A 25,443-nucleotide genomic window follows, 5' to 3' on the forward strand; every position below is an offset into this window, starting at 1 on the left:
TATGACCAGCCGCAGGGTCAGACTCGGTCCCAGCCTCCACCAAGTTAACCCAATGTGCCGTCAGCGATATATAGTGGCCCTGCCCGGCAGCACTCGTCCACGTGTCCGTGGTCAGGTGGACCTTGTCAGAAACGGCGTTGGTCAGGGCACGGATGATGTTGTCTGACACGTGCTGGTGCAGGGCTGGGACGGCACATCGGGAAAAGTAGTGGCGGCTGGGGACCGAATACCGAGGGGCGGCCGCCGCCATGAGGTTGCGAAAGGCCTCGGTCTCTACTAGCCTATAGGGCAGCATCTCCAGGCTAAGCAATCTGGAGATGTGGACATTAAGGGCTTGGGCGTGCGGGTGGGTTGCACTATATTTACGTTTCCGCTCCAGCGTCTGGGGTATGGAGAGCTGAACGCTGGTGGATGCTGTGGAGGATCGTGGAGGCGACGATGGGGTTTTTGTGACAGGGTCCTGGGCAGGGGGCTGACTATCAGCTGACACAGGGGAAGGAGCAGTGGTGTGCACGGCCGGAGGTGAACGGGCTTGTTGCCACTGAGTGGGGTGTTTAGCATTCATATGCCTGCGCATACTGGTGGTAGTTAAGCTAGTAGTGGTGGAACCCCTGCTGATCCTGGTTTGGCAAATGTTGCACACCACAGTCCGTCGGTCATCCGGTGTTTCCTTAAAGAACCTCCAGACTTCGGAAAATCTAGCCCTCGCCGCAAGAGCCCTCGCCACGGGAGCTTCACTAGTTGACACATTTGGCGCTGATGCACCAGCTCTGGCCCTGCCTCTCCGTCTGGCCCCACCACTGCCTCTTCCAACCTGTTCTGGTCGAGGACTCTCCTCCGTCTCAGAAGCACTGTGTTCACCCGGCCTATCAACCCAGCTTGGGTCTGTCACCTCATCATCCTCCGATCCCTCAGTCTGCTCCCCCCTCGGACTTCCTGCCCTGACAACAACTTCCCCACTGTCTGACAACCGTGTCTCCTCATCGTCGGACACCTCTTTAGACACTTCTTCCACTACGTCAAGAAGGTCATCATCACCCACAGACTGCGACTGGTGGAAAACCTGGGCATCGGAAAATTGCTCAGCAGCAACCGGACAAGTGGTTTGTGAGTGTGGGAAGGGTCCAGAAAACAGTTCCTCAGAGTATGCCGGTTCAAATGGCAAATTTTCCTGGGAGGGGGCAGACTGGGGGGGAGGAGGCTGAGGTGCAGGAGCTGGAGGAGTGCCGATTTCGGTGACATGGGTGGACTGCGTGGAAGACTGACTGGTGGACAAATTGCTCGAAGCATTGTCGGCAATCCACGACATCACCTGTTCGCACTGTTCTGGCCTCAACAGTGCTCTACCACGAGTCCCAGTAACTTCAGACATGAACCTAGGGAGTGTAGCTCTGCGGCGTTCCCCTGCTCCCTCATAAGCAGGTGGTGTCTCACCCCGCCCAGGACCACGGCCTCTGACCCCTGCAGTAGTTGGACGCCCACGTCCCCGCCCTCGTCCTCTACCCCTAGCCCTCGGGTTAAACATTTTTAAAATGAGAGTTATAACTTTAATTTTTTTTTAACTTTTTTTTGTGTTTTTTTGTTTTTTTTTGTGTTTTTTAGTTTTTAAAACCAAACGATGCTATCCTATTGCTATGGCTATTTTCTAGCCAAGTATGAAAGCACACTACTATGCCAGATGAGATGACGCTGAGTTATTAAACAAAATAAACATAAAATAAAATAAGGAAATGGCAGACTGTGCCTAATTGAAATCCAACCCCTAATAAATTTTCCCACTTCGGTCTTTGCAATGGATATGTGCGTCACTAAGCGCAAAACACAGCGGTCGCAAGTCTCACTACAAATTGCTCACAATTTGCTAGTAGATGCACTGCAGCAAGTACAGCCACCAGCAGATCAACCAGAAATCAAATATATATAACGCTACTGTAGGCGTAAGTAAGCCGTTTGGATTCTCCTATGGCTATTTTCTAGCCAAGTATGAAAGCACACTACTATGCCAGATGAGATGACGCTGAGTTATTAAACAAAATAAACGTAAAATAAAAAAGGAAATGGCAGACTGTGCCTAATTGAAATCCAACCCCTAATAAATTTTCCCACTTCGGTCTTTGCAATGGATATGTGCGTCACTAAGCGCAAAACACAGCGGTCGCAAGTCTCACTACAAATTGCTCACAATTTGCTAGTAGATGCACTGCAGCAAGTACAGCCACCAGCAGATCAACCAGAAATCAAATATATATAACGCTACTGTAGGCGTAAGTAAGCCGTTTGGATTCTCCTATGGCTATTTTCTAGCCAAGTATGAAAGCACACTACTATGCCAGATGAGATGACGCTGAGTTATTAAACAAAATAAACGTAAAATAAAAAAGGAAATGGCAGACTGTGCCTAATTGAAATCCAACCCCTAATAAATTTTCCCACTTCGGTCTTTGCAATGGATATGTGCGTCACTAAGCGCAAAACACAGCGGTCGCAAGTCTCACTACAAATTGCTCACAATTTGCTAGTAGATGCACTGCAGCAAGTACAGCCACCAGCAGATCAATCAGAAATCAAATATATATAACGCTACTGTAGGCGTAAGTAAGCCGTTTGGATTCTCCTATGGCTATTTTCTAGCCAAGTATGAAAGCACACTACTATGCAAGATGAGATGACACTGAGTTATTAAAAAAATAAACGTAAAATAAAAAGTAAATGGCAGACTGTGCCTAATTGAAATCAAACCCCTAATAAATTTTCCCACTTTGGTGTTTGAGGTGGATATGTGTGTCACTAAGAGCTAAACACAACGGTAGCAAGTCCCCCTGCAAATTCCTCACAATATGGTACTAGCTGCAAATAAAAAAAAAAAGTATAACGTTATTGTAGCCCTAAGAAGGGCTGTTGGGTTCTTGGAGAATCACTCCTGCCTAACAGTAAGCTAATAGAACACCCTAACGCTTTCCCTGACCAGCAGCAGCTCTCTCCCTAGCGGCATCCAGACACAGAATGATCCGAGCAGCGCGGGCAGCGGCTAGTCTATCCCAGGGTCACCTGATCTGGCCAGCCAACCACTGCTATCGACGTGTAAGGGTACCACGTCATGCTGGGTGGAGTGCAGAGTCTCCTGGCTTGTGATTGGCTCTGTTTCTGGCCGCCAAAAAGCAAAACGGCGGGAGCTGCCATTTTCTCGAGCGGGCGAAGTATTCGTCCGAGCAACGAGCAGTTTCGAGTACCCTAATGCTCGACCGAGCATCAAGCTCGGACGAGCATGTTCGCTCATCTCTATTTAGAATGTTTAGCTTTTTATTTGGACAATCCAATATATAATAAAAATAATATGTTATTTTTATTCTATGGGTAATTATGATTACGGCGACACGTTATTTACTTTTTATTTTTACCCAATTTGAAATAACTAAAATGAATTTGGAGAAAATCCCATACATTTTAGTACTAACATATTTTCAGAGGTATCACTTTGGTATATTATGGCTGTTGGGGGCTTGATTTTTGCAAGAGTTGTTCTTTTCAGAGGCATCAGTTTGGGACATTTGACACTTTTGATCATTTCATAGAACATATTTTCTGTGTAGGGATTAAATAAAATCTTACTCAGTCACTTACACTCAGATCCTGACAGAACCATGATCTGACATGACAAAGCATCAGGCAGTTCTGGTGCACTCATCCGGCCTTGGGAGGGATGACCCTGGTAAGCTAGCGGGTAGAGTAGAGTTAGGGTGATTCATTTCTTTGGTCATTGCTGCTAGAGCAGGTTGTCAGTTGTAATATAGAGCTGACATCCACAGCTTCTGGCACTAGCTATATTTATGAGGTGATGTCAGAAGCTATACGCATTGCACAATGTGAAAGTCACCTCCCCCGCCATGCGGTACTAGTACACCCAATGGATGGTTAATGCTGTACATCAGCATCAGATTATTAAGAAGACTAGTGACATGACACCGGACAATAGTCCCGAAACAAGTAAGTGTTTTTCAAAAGAAATAAATTCCCAACTGTAGTCAGTGCTGTTTTGATGTCACTGCATCTCCTCAGTTAGGCTAGAGGACTTTGACTCTCCTAAAATTGCCATTGCAGCCAGCGTCTTCAGGCTTACAGAGTCTCACACACAAGGAATATCCTAATGAGTTTTACTATATCATTCAGAACAACAGGATTTTGTCTAGCACATCACAATGATACGATTGACTGAGATTGCAGGACGTTTTTAGTAAAAGAACAGAAAAGGAAGTGCTGCTGAGATGATTTTACTTTGTTGTAGTAAGCAATTTAGTGCAGTTACAACTTAACACAAATGCTTTCCCAAACTGGTCACAAATCTGCCAAATTGATAATTGATGCAGCCAACCACAGGTTTATCACAGGTTGTCAGTGACACAAACATTCTTTTCTTGTATAGTACTGATTCACTGAGGAAAGATTGTGAACGCAGAACAGACAGTATTTACATATATTTAGTTATATTTATACTTAATGAGCTACATTCATAATTTATAAATAACTTTTTTTGTGGGTTTTCTTTTAGTTTTTTCTTTCAAATATTTTTTATTGAGTCAGTCACAATAAACAAGTTACATATATAACAGCTTATGTAAAGGGCATACTTTTTTTTCTAGCAAACAGTGCAGATTTATAGTAGCAAACAATTCTGATATTGAAAGGGAGGCTGGTGGCTTCCAAAATCTTGCAACCAATAATTTTGCTGTCTGAAGTATGTGACCTGTTAGATTCCTAGAATTTGAAGGAATTTTATTGATACCCAGGCCTAATAGCGCTAAGGCTGCGTCTAGCCATACATACTTTTTGTTACAAGAGGATATGATGTCTTCAATTCTCCTCCAAAAGGATTTGATTATAGGACAATCCCAGAAAATATGTAAAATTGCACCTCTGTGACCACAATTTCTCCAGCATCTATTAGAAGATCCTAGGTAGATGCGGGCCAGATGTGCGGGTGTGTAGTACCACCTTGATAAGACTTTCTGATGAACATTGGTGAGGTTTGAGCATTTAGAGGCTTGTTATGACCAGTAATTGGACTCTTTTCATTGTAGCATGGTAAATTCCTGCCCTAGGTCTTTTTCCCATTTAATTAGGCGTGCCATCCTGAAAGTACCCCCTCCCTCTATTAAAAAGTCATAAAAGGAACTGGAATTTTCGCAAGAGGCAGATTCTAGGGTTGTATATAAGATTATGTAGAGAAATAGGAAGTTTGGTCTTCCCTATTTTGTACATAGGATAAGCTTTTCCCTTAGAATTGATTTTTGTCTGTCTAAATTTGGGCTAAAAAAAAAAATAAACTGATTTTCAGTAGTTCTTCTGATAGTGTATATTTTTATGTGTATACACAACTGGCTCTGTGGTTGCAGAGTTTATGAAAAAACAATAGGCTTTGTTTTTATAAAATAGTCTCTCTAAGTACTTGGTAATTACATGCCTTGACAGAGATATACAGATTAAAACAACATAAAATGGTCCTTGTACAGTCATGGCCAACAGTTTTATGAATGATACAAATGTTAATTTTTACAAAGTCTACTGCAACAGGTTTTATAATGGCAAATTGCATATACTCCAGAATGTTGTAAAGAGTGATCAGCTTAACAGCAATTAATTGCAAAGTCAATACTTGCCTAAAAAATGAACTTTTTCCCCCAAAACACATTTCAACTTCATTGTAGGCCTGCCAGCTAACATTGATTCAGTGATTGCTCCATTAACACAGGTGTGGGTGTTGATGAGGGCAGAGCTGGAGATCAATCTGTCATGTTTAAGTAAGAATCACACCACTGGACACTTTAAAAGGAGGCTGGTGCATGAAATCATTGTTTCTCTTCTGTTAACCATGGTTATCTCTAAAGAAACATGTGCAGTCATCATTGCACTGCACAAAACTGACCTAACAGGGAAGAGTATCGCGGCTAGAAAGATTACACCTCAGTCAACAATCTATCGTATCATCAAGGAATTCAAGGAGAGAGGTTCCATTGTTGCCAGGGCGCCCAAGAAGGAGCAGCAAGCGACAGGAACGTCTCTTAAAAGTGTTTCAGCTCAGGAATGGCAGCAGGCAGGTGTAAGTGCATCTGCATGCACTGTGAGGTGGGGACTCTTGGAGGAAGGCCTCGTGTCAAGCAGAGCAGCAAAGAAGCCACTTGTCTCCAGAAAAAAACATCAGGGACAGACTGATATTCTGCAAAAAGTACAGGCAGTGAAATGCTGAGGACTGGGGTAAAGTAATTTTCTCTTACGAATTCCCTTTCAGATTGTTTGGAACATTTGGAAAACAGCTTGTTCGGAGAAGACAAGGTGAGCGATACCACTAGTTTTGTCTCATGCCAACTGTAAAGCATCCTGCAACCATTCATGTGTGGGGTTGCTTCTCAGCCAAGGGAATCATTTCTCTCACTATATTGCCGAAACACATCCATGAATAAAGATTGGTCCCAGAATGTCCTCCAAAAGCAACTTCTCCCAACCGTCCATGATCAACAATGCCTTTTCCAGCATGATGGAGCACCTTGCCATAAAGCAAAGGTGATAACTAATTGGCTCAGGGAACAAAGCATAGAGATTTTGGGTCCATGGCCTGGAAACTGCCCAGATCTTAATACCATTCAGAACTTGTGGTCAATCATCAAGAGACGGGTGGACAAACAAAAACCAACAAATTGTGACAAAATGCAAACATTGATTGTGCAAGAATGGACTGCTATCAGTCAGGATTTGGTCCAGAAGTTGATTGAGAGCTACCAGGGAGAATTGCAGAGGTCCTGCAGAAGAAGGGTCAACACTGCAAATATTGACTTGCTGCATTAACTCATTCTGTCAATAAAATTTTGTTACTCATAATATCAAATATATTATATTACTCAAAATATAATATTTGTGTCATTCTCAAAACTTTTGGCCATGACTGTAACAGGACACATGGTCAATGAAGAATAAAGTTTCCCTATAGTGTTTTAGTCCATGGAACCAAAGGGATGTATCTACGTTGTAATTTAAGGAATGTATGCCTTTAACATAACAATTCACAGAGCAGAGAACTCCAGCACAACAATAATATTGTAAGCTAAACTAACCCACAGTACCAACATTCTCATAGTTAAGTTCCTATACTCACTTAGTCAAAAGGGGTATTTGGTCCCCTTTTATAGAGATCGGGGGGTGTCAATGGTCAGAACCCATTCAGAATTTAACATTTATTAGGTAATAGAGAAAATGTGAAAGAATACACATATATTCCTGTGAAATAATAATTTCAGATTCCTGTGGCATGAATAGCTTCTCTTATGCTGCAGGGGGAGGGCATGAGGCAGAGAGCACTACAGACAGGGGCACTTCCTGCCTAGAAATGTGTGGATGAGACACCAGCTCTACAAACTCTACTGACAAGATAAGATCTTATATCCATCTCATGACTTTGATCTGTCTCATCTCTCTTTTTCTGTGTCAGACATTAGTTGAATCTTCAGAAGCTAAATGAAAGTGTAGATAAACCCTGTATCCTGATAATCTAAGCACATTTTCAGCACACAGAATCTCATGGCATAGAGGAATAGTTAAGTTTCTGCTCTGCTAGGGCCCACATACACTACTGAATCTTGGTGACCAGCCTAGGCATTGATAGAAGCAAAAACAGTAATAAAACTAACATTGCAAAGTAAGGGGTTAAAAATGTTCTTTATTGTGTAAACATCCTAGGGGATTAACATTTCAGAACTTTCCTTAATGGGCAATCTACTTTAAGTGTTATTTATACAGTGACAGTTGTATAGTGTGGTTATTTTTCTTTCAGTTTTATCCTTATGCTTAGTTTAGAGTACATGGGAACTTACTGCACAGCTGTAATATTTCACATTGCAGAACAGATACAGCAAGTGATGAGGATATGTACTGATACATAATATCATTTGCACTTACCAGAGAACCATTACCAATTTTTTTCTCTATTTCAGAGATCACCTATCAAAACATTTTACTAAAGTCATTACTGTCTCTTCAGTTTCCTTGAAATGTTTAATATGACCAAAAACAAAAACAGTCTCAACTTAAAGTGATCTTTTAAATTCAAGTTAGACTGTACTCAGCATTTCACTTGCTGGATAACTGTCTACATTGATTACCAAGATTTACATTGTAAAGAAGACTTAGCATAAATGGGTACAGTTCCTTATATAAATAAAGTAAATATGACAAATGTTGGAGTTTCTCAGAAAATAATCTACTTGTTTGCCTGGATTGACCTTGTATTTTCTCATTGCCTTTGTAGGTTTACTTTATTTTCTGACAGAGCAAAATATTGGTCCAGACAATATAATACATATTACAAGACACGTTGTTTTTTTTTTTTCCTTTCTCTTTCTGGTTTCTAGTTGTCTAGTTTCATTTTTGTCTAGTTTCTTAGTCTAGTTTGTCTTGGTCGTGATATTAAACATAGTGGGGGTCATTTACTAAGGGCCCGATTCGCGTTTTCCCTACGTGTTACCCGAATATTTCCAATTTGCGCCGATTTCCTCTGAGTTGCCGGAGGATTTTGGCGCACGCGATTGAATTGTGGCGCATTGGCACTGGCATGCACGCAACGGAAATAGGGGGCCGTGGACGAACGAAAACCCGATGGATTCGGAAAAACCGCTGCATTTAAAACCAAAAAATGTGTTGCATAGCTTGCACTTACCTTCACTAGGAATAGGCTGGTGAACTTGAGCGCGTTCTGATGCTTTTCAGCGCAGCAGCGCCACCCGTCGGAGGAACTGCCTCAATAAATCCCAGCCGGACCCGAATCCAGCGCAGAGAACGTGCCGCTGGATCGCGAATGGACCGGGTAAGTAAATCTGCCCCAGTGGGTCTCAGGTTTGCCTATTTTTGCGCCTGTTTGTTTTTTTTTTTTACTTTTTTTGACTTGTGATTAATAATGGATCTAGTTTTCCCTTAGTAAATGAGTTTTTGAATTGTGGCATGTCCGATTCATTTGCGCCTAATTTTGCGCCAAATTTGTCTCAAATTATTACCCTACAAAGTATATCTCATTTGCACATTAAGACTGACAATAATCCCACTCAAAAATATCATCCTATAGAAAATGATGGAGTCATTATTTTACATTTTAAAACTGCGCTGAAGTATTTTTTTCATGTTGCATTCAGTTAATTTTTCATTCGGGAAGCGTTGAACTTTGTTTTCAGTAATGAAAACTTTTTAGGCATAAAATTATGTTATATGTCATGCAAACATCTGCAGAACAGCCATTTACTATGTCAGATAAGATGCAGAGAAACCAAAATTTGTGACTTTTGCTTGCACCCAAAAAAGTCGCAAATTAGAGACAAATTTACTGTGCCAAAAAAATTTGCAAAAATGGGTTTTTAGAGCACGTTTGTGTTTGGTATTAGTCTAATAATATTAGGTAGGGCATTCCAGAGTATTGGTGCACCTCAGAAGGAGTCTTGGGGATGTGCACTGGAGGTTAGAATTAAAGAAGAGAACAAAGTAAGAGCACTGCTGATTGAAGAGCACGGGGGTGAAAGATAGACTGCGATGTGGGTAGAGAGGTAGGCAGGTGCAGCACTGTGGAGAGCTTTGTGGATGAGGGTGTGTATTGCAGTGACTGGCACAACCAAGTATGGCTACTAAATTAAGAATAGATTGTAGAATTGATAGGCGAAAGTAGTAGGGACTTACAGTAGTCAAGATGAGGAAAGCTTTTTAAATTGTGAATACATTCCTGTACCCCTATCAGTGATGCTGATATTTATACTGTATAACACTACTCAACAGTTCTAATGAAATGTTTTGTGATCTGCCAACACAACCTGGATGTATTTTTCTATGCTGTCATGAACAACACAGCATTTGGCAGAAGTCTAATATAAGAATGCAGAGGCTTTCCAGAATGGAACTATTCAAATGTCACTTAAGGAGCAAGTAGAATTCAATAACTGACCGAATTTGTTTTAGTTCAGGGATATTGCTATGGGGGATGGGGCAGTTGCGCTTGGAGCCCTGGTGCCTGAATTTGCAATTTATGTTTGTTTCACAAGACTTCAGAACTGCTTCTGATTGATTGATTGATATACTGCTTCTGAGAATGATAATCAAAGAATTGAAGATTGCTGGTAACCCTTGTATCAGTTTAGTTAATACACAGAAAAACACAGAAGACTAACTTTCTCCAGTGAGGAATGGAACAAGATATATATATATATATATATATATATATAAATATATATATATATATATATATATAAACGTCCCCTCGGCTTATACACAAGTCTATTGCCAAAAAAAAATGACCCATTTAAAAAAAATAAACTTATATACTCACCCTCCGATGTCCGCGCGGCTTACCGATGTCCCCGATGTCAGCGTGTTCCTTCTTCTTTCTTCTCCGTGGCTCCTCTTCTCTCTTCTTGCTTCTGTCATGGACGCGGCCATGTTTTCTGCGTGGCCGCGCATACTATGACGTCAGCAGCGGCCGCGTCATAGTGTGCGCATGCTAGAAGAAAACATGTCCGCGTCCATGCCGGAAGAAAGAAAAGAGAAGAGGAGCCGCGAAGAAGAAAGAAGACGGGACACGCTGACATCGGGGACATCGGGGAGCCGCGCCAACATCGGGGAGCCGCGCTGACATCGGTGACATCGGTAAGCCGTGCTGACATCGGAGGGTGAGTATTTAAGTTTATTTTTTAAGGGCCGTGGGGGCAGGCTGGCTGTATACTTCTAGGGGCTGCTGTATACTACTAGGGGCTGCTGTATACTACTAGGGGCTGGCTGTATACTACTAGGGGCTGCTGTATACTTCTAGGGGCTGGCTGTATACTACTAGGGGCTGCTGTATCCTACTAGAGGCTTGCTGTATACTACTAGGGGCTTGCTGTATACTACTAGGGGCTGCTGTATACTACTAGGGGCTTGCTGTATACTACTAGGGGCTTGCTGTATACTACTAGGGGCTGCTGTATACTACTAGGGGCTTGCTGTATACTACTAGGGGCTTGCTGTATATTACTAGGGGCTGCTGTATACTACTAGGGGCTTGCTGTATACTACTAGGGGCTTGCTGTATACTACATGGGAGCTGCTGTATACTACATGGGGGCTGCTGTATACTACTAGGGGCTTGCTGTATACTGATAAGGACTTGCTGTATACTACTAGGGGCTGCTGTATACTACTAGGAGCTGCTAAATACTACATGGGGGCTGGCAGGCTGTATACTATTGGGGGCTGGCAGGCTGTATACTACTGGGGGCTGGCAGGCTGTATACTACTGTGGGGGGGTTTGACCAATGCATTTCCCACCCTCGGCTTATACTCGAGTCAGTAGTTTTTCCCAGTTTTTGGTGGTAAAATTAGGGGTCTCGGCTTATACTCGGGTCGGCTTATACTCGAGTATATACGGTATGTGTATGTATATATATATATATATATATATATGTAAAAAATGGCAGCACTCCGAGACTTATATGTGAAAACAGTGTAGTAGTTTATTCACACATGTGTCCAAAAACTATGTTTCGGCTCCTTAGACCTGGAGCCTTATTCAAGTGAGGTGTACATAACAATGTGAAGATTTATAGCAAATGTAGGGGAAGTGACATCATATCAGCAATCATGTGATCAACAAAGTATATGTAAACATAAACATTCGTATGTATATTACAATTCCATTACTACAGCAGCGTGATACTATAAAGTGCATTAGTGCATATAGTTCAATAGAGATCAATCGCTACCTTCTGAACTGTGCAAGTGTCTTCGGCATCCTGCTTAAGACACTGTGCATGGAACAGCGAGCGAGGGCCACGGCGCCATCTTGGAAAAGGGAAGACCGCAATCAAAAAGGTAATAAAAGATAATACAGCAAAAATGCGATATAGAGAAGAATAAGGTGCTAAGGACCAAGCTCCAACTTAAGCCACTATATCGGGGCTGAGTTATTGGCACCAACCAAACCCATAGCAACCATTTAGGACGATGTCCAACAGACGCACATTTAGGGTCTGGGAGTCACTCCTATACAGGTCACATAGATAAAACCAAGGAAAATATAAATACAGTCCCCCTGAATAAATGTGCACAAACAAAAGTCAAAGATCACTGAATATTAGCGCATATAAAATCAGCGAAGATCGGATCTTCAATTGTGAAGTGACAATGAAGTGCTTGTATATATATATGGTCCTAACCCCATTTATAAACCTGACAGGACACCTGCGATGTGGAAACCTTTTCTGGTGACTACCGCTTGAAGCTCATCAAGAGAATGCCAAAAGTGTGCAAAGCAGTAATCAAAGCTAAAGGTGGCTGCTTGGAAGACCCTTGAATATAAGACACATTTTCAGTTGTTTCACACTTTTTAGTTAAGTATATAATTCTACATGTGTTAATTCATAGTTTTCATACCTTCAGTGTGTCATAAAAGTACAGTAAACTCTTTGAATAAGAAGGTGTGTCCAAACTTTTAGTCTGTACTGTATATATATGGTAAACTAAAATTGTGCAAATCCACAATAAATTGGCACATTAACATTACCACATTGATAGAATGGGCATTTATAGTGTTACAAACTGGGAAACGTATTGACTCAAGTATATACATAACATGGAAAACACCAGACCTTAATAAAAGATCTAGTAGCTCCCCTCATTAATAAAATATTCAACAGCCTCCCCTCATTAATGTAATGTCTAGCAGCCTCCCCTCATTAATGTAATGTCTAGCAGCCTCCCCTCAATAATACGTTGTCCAGCAGTTTCCCCCCATTAACAAAATGTCTAGAAGCATCCACTCATTAATACAATGTTGAGCAGCCTCCTTTCTTTAATGAAATGTCCAGCGCAACCCCTTCATTAATGAAATGTCCGACGCAGCCACCTTAATTAATGAAAAGTCATGCCGAGTACCCTCATTAAGTACATTTTCAGCCCAGCCCCCTTTTTTAATAAAAGAAATATGCCCATCTCCCTCATTAATAAAATGTCCATCTGAGCCCCCTTAAAAAACATAGTACTTATCCTTTGGCGCTCACCTCCAGGGTCCTCTTCTCCTTCCATCTCGTCTTCTGATTCCCTGCAACACATGCAGATGCACATCTATGCGCTCTGCCCATGTATACACAGCAACCCAGTTGGGACTTCTATTGCTTATTATCTTTACAAAACTTCTAAGTCAATTATCTAGGAAATTTCCAGCCAGGACCTGCATGGTCCTTGGTTCATAAAAACCTTATATGGTTGCCCACAAATATTGCAATGGAAGAAGTCCCTTCACTTTAAGCTGATACATTTGAGAATTAGCATGAGAAACAAAACCTCCAGAAGGGAGAGATTAACATTGAAAAACAAACAACAGAAACATTGTAATCATGGACAAAACGGCAATGAAAACAAGCCAATAAACTATTGCTTATGATTCATTCATTATCTTCCTTTTCCAGTGAACTTCTTCTTGCTACCGCAATGACTTGACATTTATTTTACAGAAATGTATTACAAATCAATTACCATTACATGCTCCTTGCTGGCAAGGCTGCAATGACTTCCTCTCACTGTAGCAAATACAATTATTTATTTAAAAGCAGAAGCAATCCGTGAGTAGACTTTACTAACAGTTCAGAGTTCACTGCTACATGATCTTTACGTCTTGTATGATGCATACTCCACCAATTGTGATGGTTAATTTCCAGTGTTTAGTTTGTAGAGCAGAGAACTGCAAATTGCTATACTTTACTTTTGTTATGAGGTCATCTCAGAATATAATACTCAGAATTATCTTTTTATCTTTTCATATACCATATAGTTGTGGGACACCTTTTGCAATATTTTGACTCTTACCAATTGAACAAATTAAAAACAGGTGGGATAAATCATAGAAATCTTCCCAACTTACAACATAAATGCTTTTCTTATTTCTTTTCACCCACACAGAAAAAGATTCCCACAAAATATTGAAACCCTTAGACCCTTCACATTTACCCTTAGAGTAGTTTCACTAAATATTCTTTGGTGCATATCTTTTCTCAATTTTAGGTAGTAAAATTTAAAACAATAAAATTTAGAAGTAAACCCTATCATAATTAAAAATATAATTACATTTCTCTTTTCTTCTTAAATTAGTTTTTATTTTTTTGGCAACTGTAAAAATACAATCATATAAAATCTAATAAAATTGTCCATATAATATATTGTTAGGTTGTTCTTAAGCATAAATATGTGATGTCAACGAACAGTTGAAATAGGTAGAACACATGTAATGATCTTTCATGAACTGTCAGTGATAACCTTTGCACAAACTGTTGTAGGAAAATGAAAGCTTAGCACTCATTGGTTTTCATGTGCAACTGGAACACTTTTCTATCTTTTGAAAGCTTGAAAGCTAAAGACATGTAGGGCACAATGAGGGGTTTCATTTATCCCTACCTGATTCAGTCAATATAGGTGTATATATCATAAACAGAAACTCTCGGTCAGTTGCAGGCCCAAGACTGGAGTAATGTGGGAACATGGAACCAGATTGAGGTAAATATTTTTCCATATTCAAGAACCGCTTTAACTTCCAGTAATATATATATACTTCAGCTCAAAAGTTTGTGGTCAATTTGAAATTTCCATATTTTTAAAGAGCTGCTTTAACTTCCAAGTAATATATGCTACTGCTCAAAAGTTTGGGATCAATTAGAAATGTCCTTATTTTTTAAAGAAAAGCAATATCTACATAGGTGTATATAGGCCTATTTCCAACAGCTACCACTCCAGTGGTTTAATTGTACTGAGCAGAAAGAGAAATGGGAGGCCACACTCTACAACTAAACAACAAGATAAGTACATTAGAGTCTCTAGCTTTAAAAACCAATGCCTCAAAGGTCCTCAACTGGCAGCTTAATTAAATAGTATCTGAGATTGGCTCATAAAAAGAAAATATTAACCCCTTATGGACTTGGCCCTTTTTCGTTTTTGCATTTTCATTTTTCACTCCCCACCTTCAAAAATCTGTAACTTTTTTATTTTTCCATGTAAAGAGCTCTGTTTGGGCTTGTTTTCTGTGTAACAAATTTAACTTTATATTGATGGTATTTATTATTCCATTCCGTGTACTGGGAAGCGGGAAAAAAATTCTGAATGCAGTGAAAATGATGAAAAAACGCATTTGCGCCGTTTTCTTGTGGGCTTGGATTTTACAGCTTTCACTGAGCACCCCAAATCACATGTCTATTTTATTCTTTGGTTCGGTATGATCACGAGGATACCAAATTTGTACAGGTTTTATAATGTTTTCATACATTTAAAAAAAAATAAAAACTTCTGTACAAAAAAAAAATTCTTCATTTTGGGTGGTGTCATTTTTTGAGAGTTTTGATGAAGTTTTTAATTCTTTCTTTTTGATGACTGTATGGGCTTTTGATCACTTTTTATAGAATTTTTTATATTTTTCAAAATGGCAAAAAAGTGGCATTTTCGACTTTGGGCGCCAATTTCCGTTTCGGGATTAAACGCTGGGAAAAATCGCTAATATATTTTGATAGATCGGACATTTTGGGACGCGTCGATACTTAATGTGTTTATGTTTTTTACTGTTTATTTATATTTATATCAGTTCTAGGGAAAAGGGGGGGATTTAAACTTTTACTTTTTTTACTATTTTTTCATTTTTAAAAAAAAAATTTTTTAAATTTTTTAACCATTATTTTAGATCCTCCAGGGTAATTTAACCCTGCAGGGTCCGAATGCTAATACTATATACTGCAATACTACTGTACTGCAGTATATACCTATTTTACAATGATTTTTAATAGCCTGCACTCTGGTGGCTATTATAAATCATTGCACCTGGCAAGCCTACAAATCTCAATGAGACTCTAGGCTGCCATAGCAACCGATCGCCGCCCTCCGATGACGTTCCACACAAAATGGCGGCCGGCATTTAACAGTAAGTTAGGTGCCGCAGTCGGGTTCGACTGCGGCACTTAACAGGTTAACTGCCGCAATCGGTGACAGCACCGACCGCGGCAGTGACAGGCGGGTATTGGCTGTATTATACAGCCGTTACCCGCTGTGTATGGAGAGAGCTCAGCTCGTGAGCTCCCTCCATACACCCCTTGCCGCACGAGGACGATATAGTTCATCTTCGGTCGGTAAGGTGTTAATATGGGCAAAAGAATACAGAAATTGGCCAGAGGAAGATTGAAAAAAGTGTTATGAACAGACAAATCTAAGATTAAGGTTTTTGGAGGAGTGGAAGAGTGCCTGACACCATCCATCAAGCATGGTGGATGTAATGTGATGGTCTGGGGAGGCTTTGTTGCTAATAAAGTGGGAGATTTGAAGGTGAAAGGGATTTTCAATAATGCCATGCCATACCCTGTGAACATGGATCAGAGCCAATTTCATCCTACAACAGGACAATTACCCAAAGCACACCTCCAAATTATGCATGAACCATTTAGGGAAGAAGCAGGCAGCTGATAATCTATCTGTAATGGAGTGCCCAGCCGGGTAACCAGATCTCAACCCCATATAGCTGTTGTGGGAGCAGCTTGACCGTGTGGTACAAAAAAAGTGTGTACCAACTTGTGAGAGGGGCTCATGGAAGCATTGGGTAAACTTTTTCCTGATTAACTCAGCAAATTAACAGCTAGAACCCAAAGGTCTGAAAATTTCAAATAAAAAAAATATATTTCAAACAATGAAGAACTATATTTGCTATTCAGTTTGCAACACATTTAAAAAATTAAAAGAATTACTTTTCATGGAAAACTCTAAATTGTCTGGGTAACCCCAAACTTTAGTTATATATATATCACAAAATAGAAAGTCTCGATATATTCATGCTTTCAGAGGAAATAAAGACATAAGCTACATTTATTCATAAAAGAACTTCTGAACATTATGGTGCCAGGCTAGCAAAACAGTCTGCAATGCACATCATAGCCATTAGGGACCATGTATAGGTAAATATTGCAGACAAACCACTAAAGACAAAGGAATGTTCTTTTAAAAACTACTGAACTCATACCATATGTCTCATGATACTTTGAGCCAAGAGCAAATGTAAAGAAAACATACACCTGTATTTTTGGGGAAAGTGAAGTATTTTGTAAAGTAGTTATGTTTGGGAGCAAAGAGATCCTTTTTAAGTGACTTCTACTACCTGAAATCAATTTGATTTCCTTTCCAACTTTCACTTCTTTCTCACTCTTCTAAATTTATTTATACAGTGATTATCCAGAAACACAAATTGAAGTAATGTCATTTGCAATCTAAAATACAAAAGGTCATAATGTATGCAGTAGATATAAGCCAAATCTCTATAATATTGTCAGGCTGGGGGGAGTAGTACGGTTGCAGATGTCTTAACCAGTCAAACTGGGGCTGGAGGGACCAGTTCATATGGGGATAATAAGAGGAGCTGAGTTATGCCAAGAAAAATAATATATTTTGTTATGCAATATTTTGACTTACCAAGTTTTAACAAAGAATTTTGATAAGGCTTTTAAAAGCAAAAACATTTCATAATAATGAGGAATAACACCAAAACTGAACACTACTTTGAGATCTTCTAAATAATACAGAATAGGTGATGCCTGATTTACACTAAATCAAACAGAATGATAGCAATAAAGGAAAAGAGGCAGAAGTCACACACAGTCCCTTATGCCTCAGAGATCCCAAAGACCCCTATGAGAAGATTTACAAATATTTTGGTGTAAAAACTGCAATATAGCTGTCCTTTTACTTCAACTTCTTTTCTTTGCACTGAGGTCAAGGGGAAGGTCAAATGGTTCTATGAACTGACGTTGTGGGGTAGGTTCCCCATGGTTTAAGAGATCTCTGCTTGCTGTCCTATTATAGAAACTTTCTATGTTTACTTCCTGTGGAAATAAATCTGTCCATGGTCATGTGACTTCTCACAGGTGCTCATGTGATGGAAAACAATATCAATTATTTGCAAAAGGTGGACAACCCTGTTAAGGTACTTGTAATTGTGCATTTCATGGGTCTCAAACAACAGATGTGTGCGATCAGTATGTGTCCACTAACACTTTGATGACCACAATAAAGACAGTCTAAGCCACAAACATGATTAGGAATATGAGGAAAACAAGGCCATGTAGAAGTCCATCGATATGAATTTGTCTTCATGTTAATTGCTGAATTAGAAACAACATACTTGTGCATGTGGTCTTATGCTGATATTTTCCCCACAAATCTCAATCTACACAGCTCCATATGCCCAATCACATTATGCTTACAGACTACAATTCATATGCATGGTACAAGACCCCCTTTACAAGGATTGTGTGGCAGGAAAGAAAGTCTTGCAATGGGTTAAAGTCCAATCAGTGGCTAAGGTTGGTTACTACTGTTGTGAGTCAGTGGCTGATCAGGCATTTGTGCATTTGTATGTTCAGATCGGAATAGGAAGTATAGTATGTATATATATATATATATATATATATATATATATATATATATACACACTCACCGGCCACTTTATTAGGTACACCATGCTAGTAACGGATTGGATCCCCTTTTGCCATCAGAACTGCCTTAATTCTTCGTGGCATAGATTCAACAAGGTGCTGGAAGCATTCCTCAGAGATTTTGGTCCATATTGACATGATGGCATCACACAGTTGCCGCAGATTTGTCTGCTGCACATCCATGATGCGAATCTCCCGTTCCACCACATCCCAAAGATGCTCTATTGAATTGAGATCTGGTGACTGTGGAGGCCATTTGAGTACAGTGAACTCATTGTCATGTTCAAGAAACCAGTCTGAGATGATTCCAGCTTTATGACATGGCGCATTATCCTGCTGAAAGTAGCCGTCAGATGTTGGGTACATTGTGGTCATAAAGGGATGGACATGGTCAGCAACAATACTCAGGTAGACTGTGGCGTTGCAACGATGCTCAATTGGTACCAAAGTGCCCAAAGAGTGCCAAGAAAATATTCCCCACACCATGACACCACCACCACCAGCCTGAACCGTTGATACAAGGCAGGATGGATCCATGCTTTCATGTTGTTGACGCCAAATTCTGACCCTACCATCCGAATGTCGCAGCAGAAATCAGACTCATCAGACCAGGCAACGTTTTTCCAATCTTCTACTGTCCAATTTCGATGAGCTTGTGCAAATTGTAGCCTCAGTTTCCTGTTCTTAGCTGAAAAGAGTGGCACCCGGTGTGGTCTTCTGCTGCTGTAGCCCATCTGCCTCAAAGTTCGACGTACTGTGCATTCAGAGATGCTCTTCTGCCTACCTTGGTTGTAACGGGTGGCGATTTGAGTCACTGTTGCCTTTCTATCAGTTTGAACCAGTCTGTCCATTCTCCTCTGACCTCTGGCATCAACAAGGCATTTCCGCCCACAGAACTGCCGTTCACTGGATGTTTTTTCTTTTTCGGACCATTCTCTGTAAACCCTAGAGATGGTTGTGCGTGAAAATCCCAGTAGATCAGCATTTTCTGAAATACTCAGACCAGCCCTTCTGGCACCAACAACCATGCCACGTTCAAAGGCACTCAAATCACCTTTCTTCCCCATACTGATGCTCGGTTTGAACTGCAGGAGATTGTCTTGACCATGTCTACATGCCTAAATGCACTGAGTTGCCGCCATGTGATTGGCTGATTAGAAATTAAGTGTTAACGAGCAGTTGGACAGGTGTACCTAATAAAGTGGCCGGTGAGTGCATATATAATGATCCTAATTTATATAGCGCCATAAAAGGATATGCTCCTTATATTACCGATAACCCATAACTCAGACATCTGATGTTATATTTTGTTGGTTTTTTTGTAGCCTGTCAGTAAATTTTAACCTGCTCTACTCTACACCAATAGTTTTAGATAAACATATCTTAACACATGATTAATAATTTGGATTTTGTGGTTCCTCTTAGCCTTTTTTCAAGACTATAAGTAAAAATTCTAAAACAGACAATAAATGATGTGCTTAGCATGTATGGTAGTTTTGGTGCAATTTTAGTCAAAGAGAATTTTAATGAAAAGTTTCCTCTTTACAGGTCTTGGTGCACACATCCAACTAAAATAATACATTGCAGAGTAATAAAGTAATTATCAGGTCACACAATAGTAGTGAGGGTCCTGAATAGAAGAGTTTACTATCAATGACTGATCTAAAGTAAAGTAGCAGTGAGTTACATTGGCCCAATTTTTTCAATATGAGTAAATTTGAATGTGCCTTATATTTAGTGACCGAAGCAAGCATTACATACTAAATGATTAAGAATAACCATTAGAAATCTGATTTTGGCATGTTTCCCAACAAGAGAAGGAAACTATTTATCCAGCTCATTAAATCCACCTTTTCAAGTGTTGCTTACAGTTATACGATAGAGAAGCTTGAAATCTACACTGCTGAGACTTCAATAATAACAATAATAATAATTATGAATCATGCTGGTGATGATAATGAAGATGGTATATTTCTGCAGTAGCAAACATGCAGAAACCTTTGCTATGTATAACTGCATTTGGCAAAAGGCCTATACATGAATAAATATGCTCTCTCATTATTTAATTGAATTAGCAAGTGATCTAATTCTTTAGGGAATGTTCTGTTCTTAAAGCTTCAAGCCATATTTCTGAAACCTCAAAATGTTATAAATAGCATTACTGACATTCATATGTTCCACAGATAACAACATACAACTGCACAAAGCCTAGGCCATTGGCCCTATGCCAACTTCAGCTCTACCAAGTAAAACACACAAGCAGCTCTCAGTATGTCTGATGATCAGCTGTATATTGCTTACTCACTGCTAACAGCTTAGACACATACGTATGTGCTAGTGAACGGATGACTGCTCTAACAAAATAAAGTCCATGTAGATTATTAGTTACAACTTTTTCTTACTGTTATATTTACAGAAGAGTAATCCATTTTACATGTCACGGACTGTTACTCATAGACATTACTACTTCGCCTGTATAAATATACAATTTGTTCAAATTCTCCTTTAATGACGCTTCAATGCATGGAACAACAATCTCACATACATATAGTTGGAATGGTCACTAGTATAAGCTGTTTATTAAGTAAGATTTCTCAGATTAGACAGTTATTGCATTGTAAAAATCAGATGATGAAATCCTGTTTAACAATATCTTGCAAAATATATCCCATGTCCTGTTTTTACAATTGATATCACAGAGAATCTACTAGTAAAAATTGTGTCATACACTTTCCCTTAGCTTAATGACAATTGTTTCGTTCCACAAAAGATTACTGTTATTTATTACGGTCCATTGAGTCATGCGTTGTGTCTTTCTTGTATAAACATCTGGTTCTGCTGTTATGATACACCATCACGGATACTAGTTTATATTGACACAGCTAGGATGGATAACAGCCAAGGTGACCATTTGTTAAAAGATGATATTAACAGAACATTATAATAATGTCCTACTCACCTCAATAATTTCCACACACTTAAGCTCTAATGCTTCCCAGTTTTCCCACCAGTCTCTACTTCTTGGTCCCTAGAGACTTCCAACCAAGGATAACGTAGCCAATCACTGGCTCAGACTGATCGCTGCCATGGCAGTTATTGGCTGAGCCCTAAGGCGCTGTCCATTGAGAGGGACCAGGAGGCAGAGACTGACAGGGGAAAGATTCATGGGGGATTGGTGAGTATAAGATTTTCTTTCCCCCCCCCCCCCCCCCCTGCAATTTTGATCTTTTTACTATTGTCTGTGCACCCCCTTCATTATGAAACAAGGTTTGGAATTGATTACTTTTCAAGTATTCTATTTCATTGCAAAAAATAAACTTTCATGCATACTTACTGATAATAATAGTCAATTAACGGATGCTACTTTTTGGAAAAAAAAATAAAGTTTTTATGTGTACACTAAATAGAAAGATATGAATATGTGGTGAGTAAAACAATAAAAAGCAATATCATCAAAACATAAAAGACAACTAAATTCACACAAAAATGTTTCAAAATAAACCTGTATCTATATATAAAATGTCTCATAAAGTTAAATCCTACAGCACCATTTTTTTCGGAATTAGCTACAAATGTCATATTGCTATTACAAATGTAGTAAGTTACAAATAAATTTCTAGCTACCTCTGAATATAGCCATTCAAATTCTGTGGTGTATGCTGAAAATACTGTAATACACTATGTCTGCAAATATTTCCCAATGCAAATCTCTAGTTAAATGAAAACAAGAAGCCTCCAATCTTCCTCACATCAGATTCTCCTTTAAACATAACAATTGGAGGAAAATGACAAGATTTTGCATTTGCCATTTGCAATTCACTTCCTTATCATCAGATACAATATCAGCAGCACGCTCATGTTAAACCACAGACTCAGACAATGAAGATTGTGTCACAATTAATTCATTCTGAAAGCTTAGGATGGAAATCCATTGGTTAATGCTGAGCTAAAGTATACTTCTATTCCACTAACAATTATCTTTTTAACCCCTCTGCTCCCAAAGCCCAGGGCTGTGTGATTATTACCATATAATTTAGTGCAACATGGTTTTTATAGTCCAACTAGAAGTAGCATGCATGTATTGCTTTAGTAGTCATCACATACAAACCAGTGATTTGAGAATAGCCTCCAGATAGGTATTTCAAACATGTGTGACGCCCGGTAACCTGACACATTTTGTCTTTGGTTGAAAAAACTAGAACTATTTATAGAAAAAAATCTATTTATTAAAAAGAATAATTCTACTGAAGCCATCAGAGGAACCCAGTGATATGAATCTGATGCAGTTCATTTGCACTACTTCACCCAGTTAGTAAGTGACCTCTTTATTACAGGTCAGTAGGGTATCAATCTTCTCTTGATCTTCCACCATGATAAAGTTCACATCAGATTTGTTAAGGGAAAACATTCCAGCCAAAGGCAAATCTTCTGTCTGATTAATTTCACACAACCTTTCTCCAAATTTCATTTGGCTTTCCACATAAAACTCTAATGTTTCAGTTCACAGGAGCCTTTAACTAAACAGGCAAGCAAGCCCGATGTTTGTATTTGAAGGTAAAATTTGTAATGAAATTAAAATTATATTCGTGTCTAGATCAGATAATTAAATATTTATAATAAAAACACAAAAATGTGTGTAGAATTCTTACCAACAACCAATGCAAGTAAACTACCAAAACAGACATGTAATAAAATAAAGAATAAAATAAATAGCACATAGTTCAATAAATGTATAACAACTGTCATTTATGAAAATAAATAGCTTATAATGAGAATAATTGGTTAATATGTGAATTGGGGGGATTTATATGTAGTAATTATAAGAACATTTCTTTTTTATGAACACAGTAAAATAATATAACTACCAAAATGAGAGAAATGAGCTGTACTCACCTGTACAAAAGATGAGTAGAGAAAGAAGTAAGAGTTTTGCTGCCCACATGTTGATCCTGGCAGATGTCACAGGGATGTTGACTGACTGCAGAGCACCATTCAGTAAAAAGATGTTCTTCTCAGCAGCTCGTCTTAGTACTCTGGCTGAAGCTGGGTAACTCCTCCTCCCCTTTTCCTTTGCAATAATAAGAATGATTTCTTTGCTGAGCACTGGTAAAAGTTCTCAGTTGCTTGTAGGTTACAATGTCAGTTGTTAGAGGGATTTTCATGTAACAGATATACTGGATATTTGCTTAGTAGTAGCATCCCCTAAAGGCAGCTACACTGGTACTGCAGGGCTTTATGTATCCCAGAGGAAGGAGCATTGCAATCTTATCTGAAATCTGATCATTTAGATTTCACTTCAGAAGGATTTCATTCAGATAAGATTTGTCTGTCCCCACCCATAACAGAGGAAAGCAGACTGTCCACATTCTGATGTCTGTCTCAGAAGCCTTAAGCCATTGTGTTGTAATGAATTTCCCCTTCGCTGGTGTGATTCTCTGAACAATTTAGGAAGATGATATAAAAGTAAAAAAATACACCAGAACTTGAAGACAAAAATAAATGGAAAGGTTTGCCTGCTTAAAGCATAAATACTTTTTAACTGGTCCATTCTGTAAAGGCCATTAAATATTTTTAAAATAAGAGTTTATTGGCTACTCCTTAAAGGAAACCTACCAGTGGTAGTGGTAGTTCTAACCCACAGATACATGGCCGGAGCATATTTTCATTAATACAAGAAACCCCCGATCGCTGATTTATACTTTATATTAAAATCCGTTTCGGCGCACCAGAGTAGGGCACGGTGCACCATGCGCGCGACCATGTGTGCGGCTGATTCTGAAGTGCCGGAGAGCCGGTAACGTCACCGAGCTCTCGGGCACACTCGGGCCAGCGCAACTTTCCACAGCGAAGTTGTGCAGGAACGAGTGTGCCCGAGAGCCATAGACATGTTTCTTAGGGAAAACATCACTATATTCATGGGAAATTATCTTCAAACAGGTAATTTAAAAAAACAAAAACATGTCATTAAAGAAATGTATATGTACGTCCCATTAATTAATGTAATTAATTAATTAAATGTAAATAGCCCTTCAATTCATTCTGTTTGCAATGTTTGCTGCTAACAAGACATTGGGGCAGATTTACTTACCTGGTCCATTCGCGATCCAGCGGCGGGTTCTCTGCGGTGGATTCGGGTCCATTCGGGATTCATTAAGGCAGTTCCTCCGACGTCCACCAGGTGGCGCTGCTGCGCTGAAGTTCCCCCTGGAACGCACTGGAGTACACCGAGCCGGGTTGAGTAAAGGTAAGTGCAAGCTCCGCGACACATTTTTTTTTTTAAATGCAGCGTTTTTTCCGAATCCGTCAGGTTTTCGTTTGGCCACGCCCCCCCCGATTTCTGTCACGTGCATGCCAGCGCTGATGCGCCACAATCCGATCGCGTGCGCCAAAATCCAGGGGCAATTCAGGGGAAATCGGCGCAAATCGGAAATATTCGGAAAGCGCGAATCGGGCCCTTAGTAAATGACCCCCATTGTGTTATAAGGGTGGCAAATACTGGCTTCTGCCTTATTCAGATAATTTTGCCTTGCTCTGGATAAATACTGTTTGATAAACAAAATAAAATGATAAGACAGATAGATAGATGTGGGTACTACTTCTAACCTCTGTGTGATTACTGTTAATGCATGGCTCTTTGCATTCAATTGAATAGGAGTTCCAAAAACAGCAGACACTGCCTGCTTAGTTTTATTTATAAAATTTGCAAAGAAGTTTCCAGAATAATATTAGGAAAACAATGCATCTTTAGCTATCTTGTAAGATAACCCCCCCAAAATCAAGAATGACTTTCCAGAAGCCTAATGATTGACATGATGGTGCAGATTTATCAAGCAGTCTGAAAGTCAGAATATTTCCAGTTGCCTATGGCAACCAATCACAGCTCAGCTTTCATTTCACCAGTGCTCATGAATATTTAAAGGGGAGCTGTGATTGGTTG

General features: G+C 39.6%; 1 protein-coding gene across 2 annotated transcripts in view; it reads right to left on the reverse strand.

Annotated features, from left to right (window-relative positions):
- Positions 1 to 23,556, reverse strand: part of HGF (hepatocyte growth factor) — an 89,636-nt gene extending 66,080 nt beyond the window's left edge. For both annotated transcript variants that reach the window (XM_072147260.1, XM_072147259.1), the window contains exon 1: positions 23,400 to 23,556. In XM_072147260.1, the coding sequence (XP_072003361.1) occupies positions 23,400 to 23,448 (49 nt within the window). In that variant the 5' untranslated portion in view covers positions 23,449 to 23,556. The remainder of the gene's footprint in view (positions 1 to 23,399) is intronic.
- Positions 23,557 to 25,443: the final 1,887 nt, after the last annotated feature.

The sequence above is a fragment of the Engystomops pustulosus genome, chromosome 4 (assembly GCF_040894005.1).
Source record: "Engystomops pustulosus chromosome 4, aEngPut4.maternal, whole genome shotgun sequence".
NCBI lineage: Eukaryota > Metazoa > Chordata > Amphibia > Anura > Leptodactylidae > Engystomops > Engystomops pustulosus.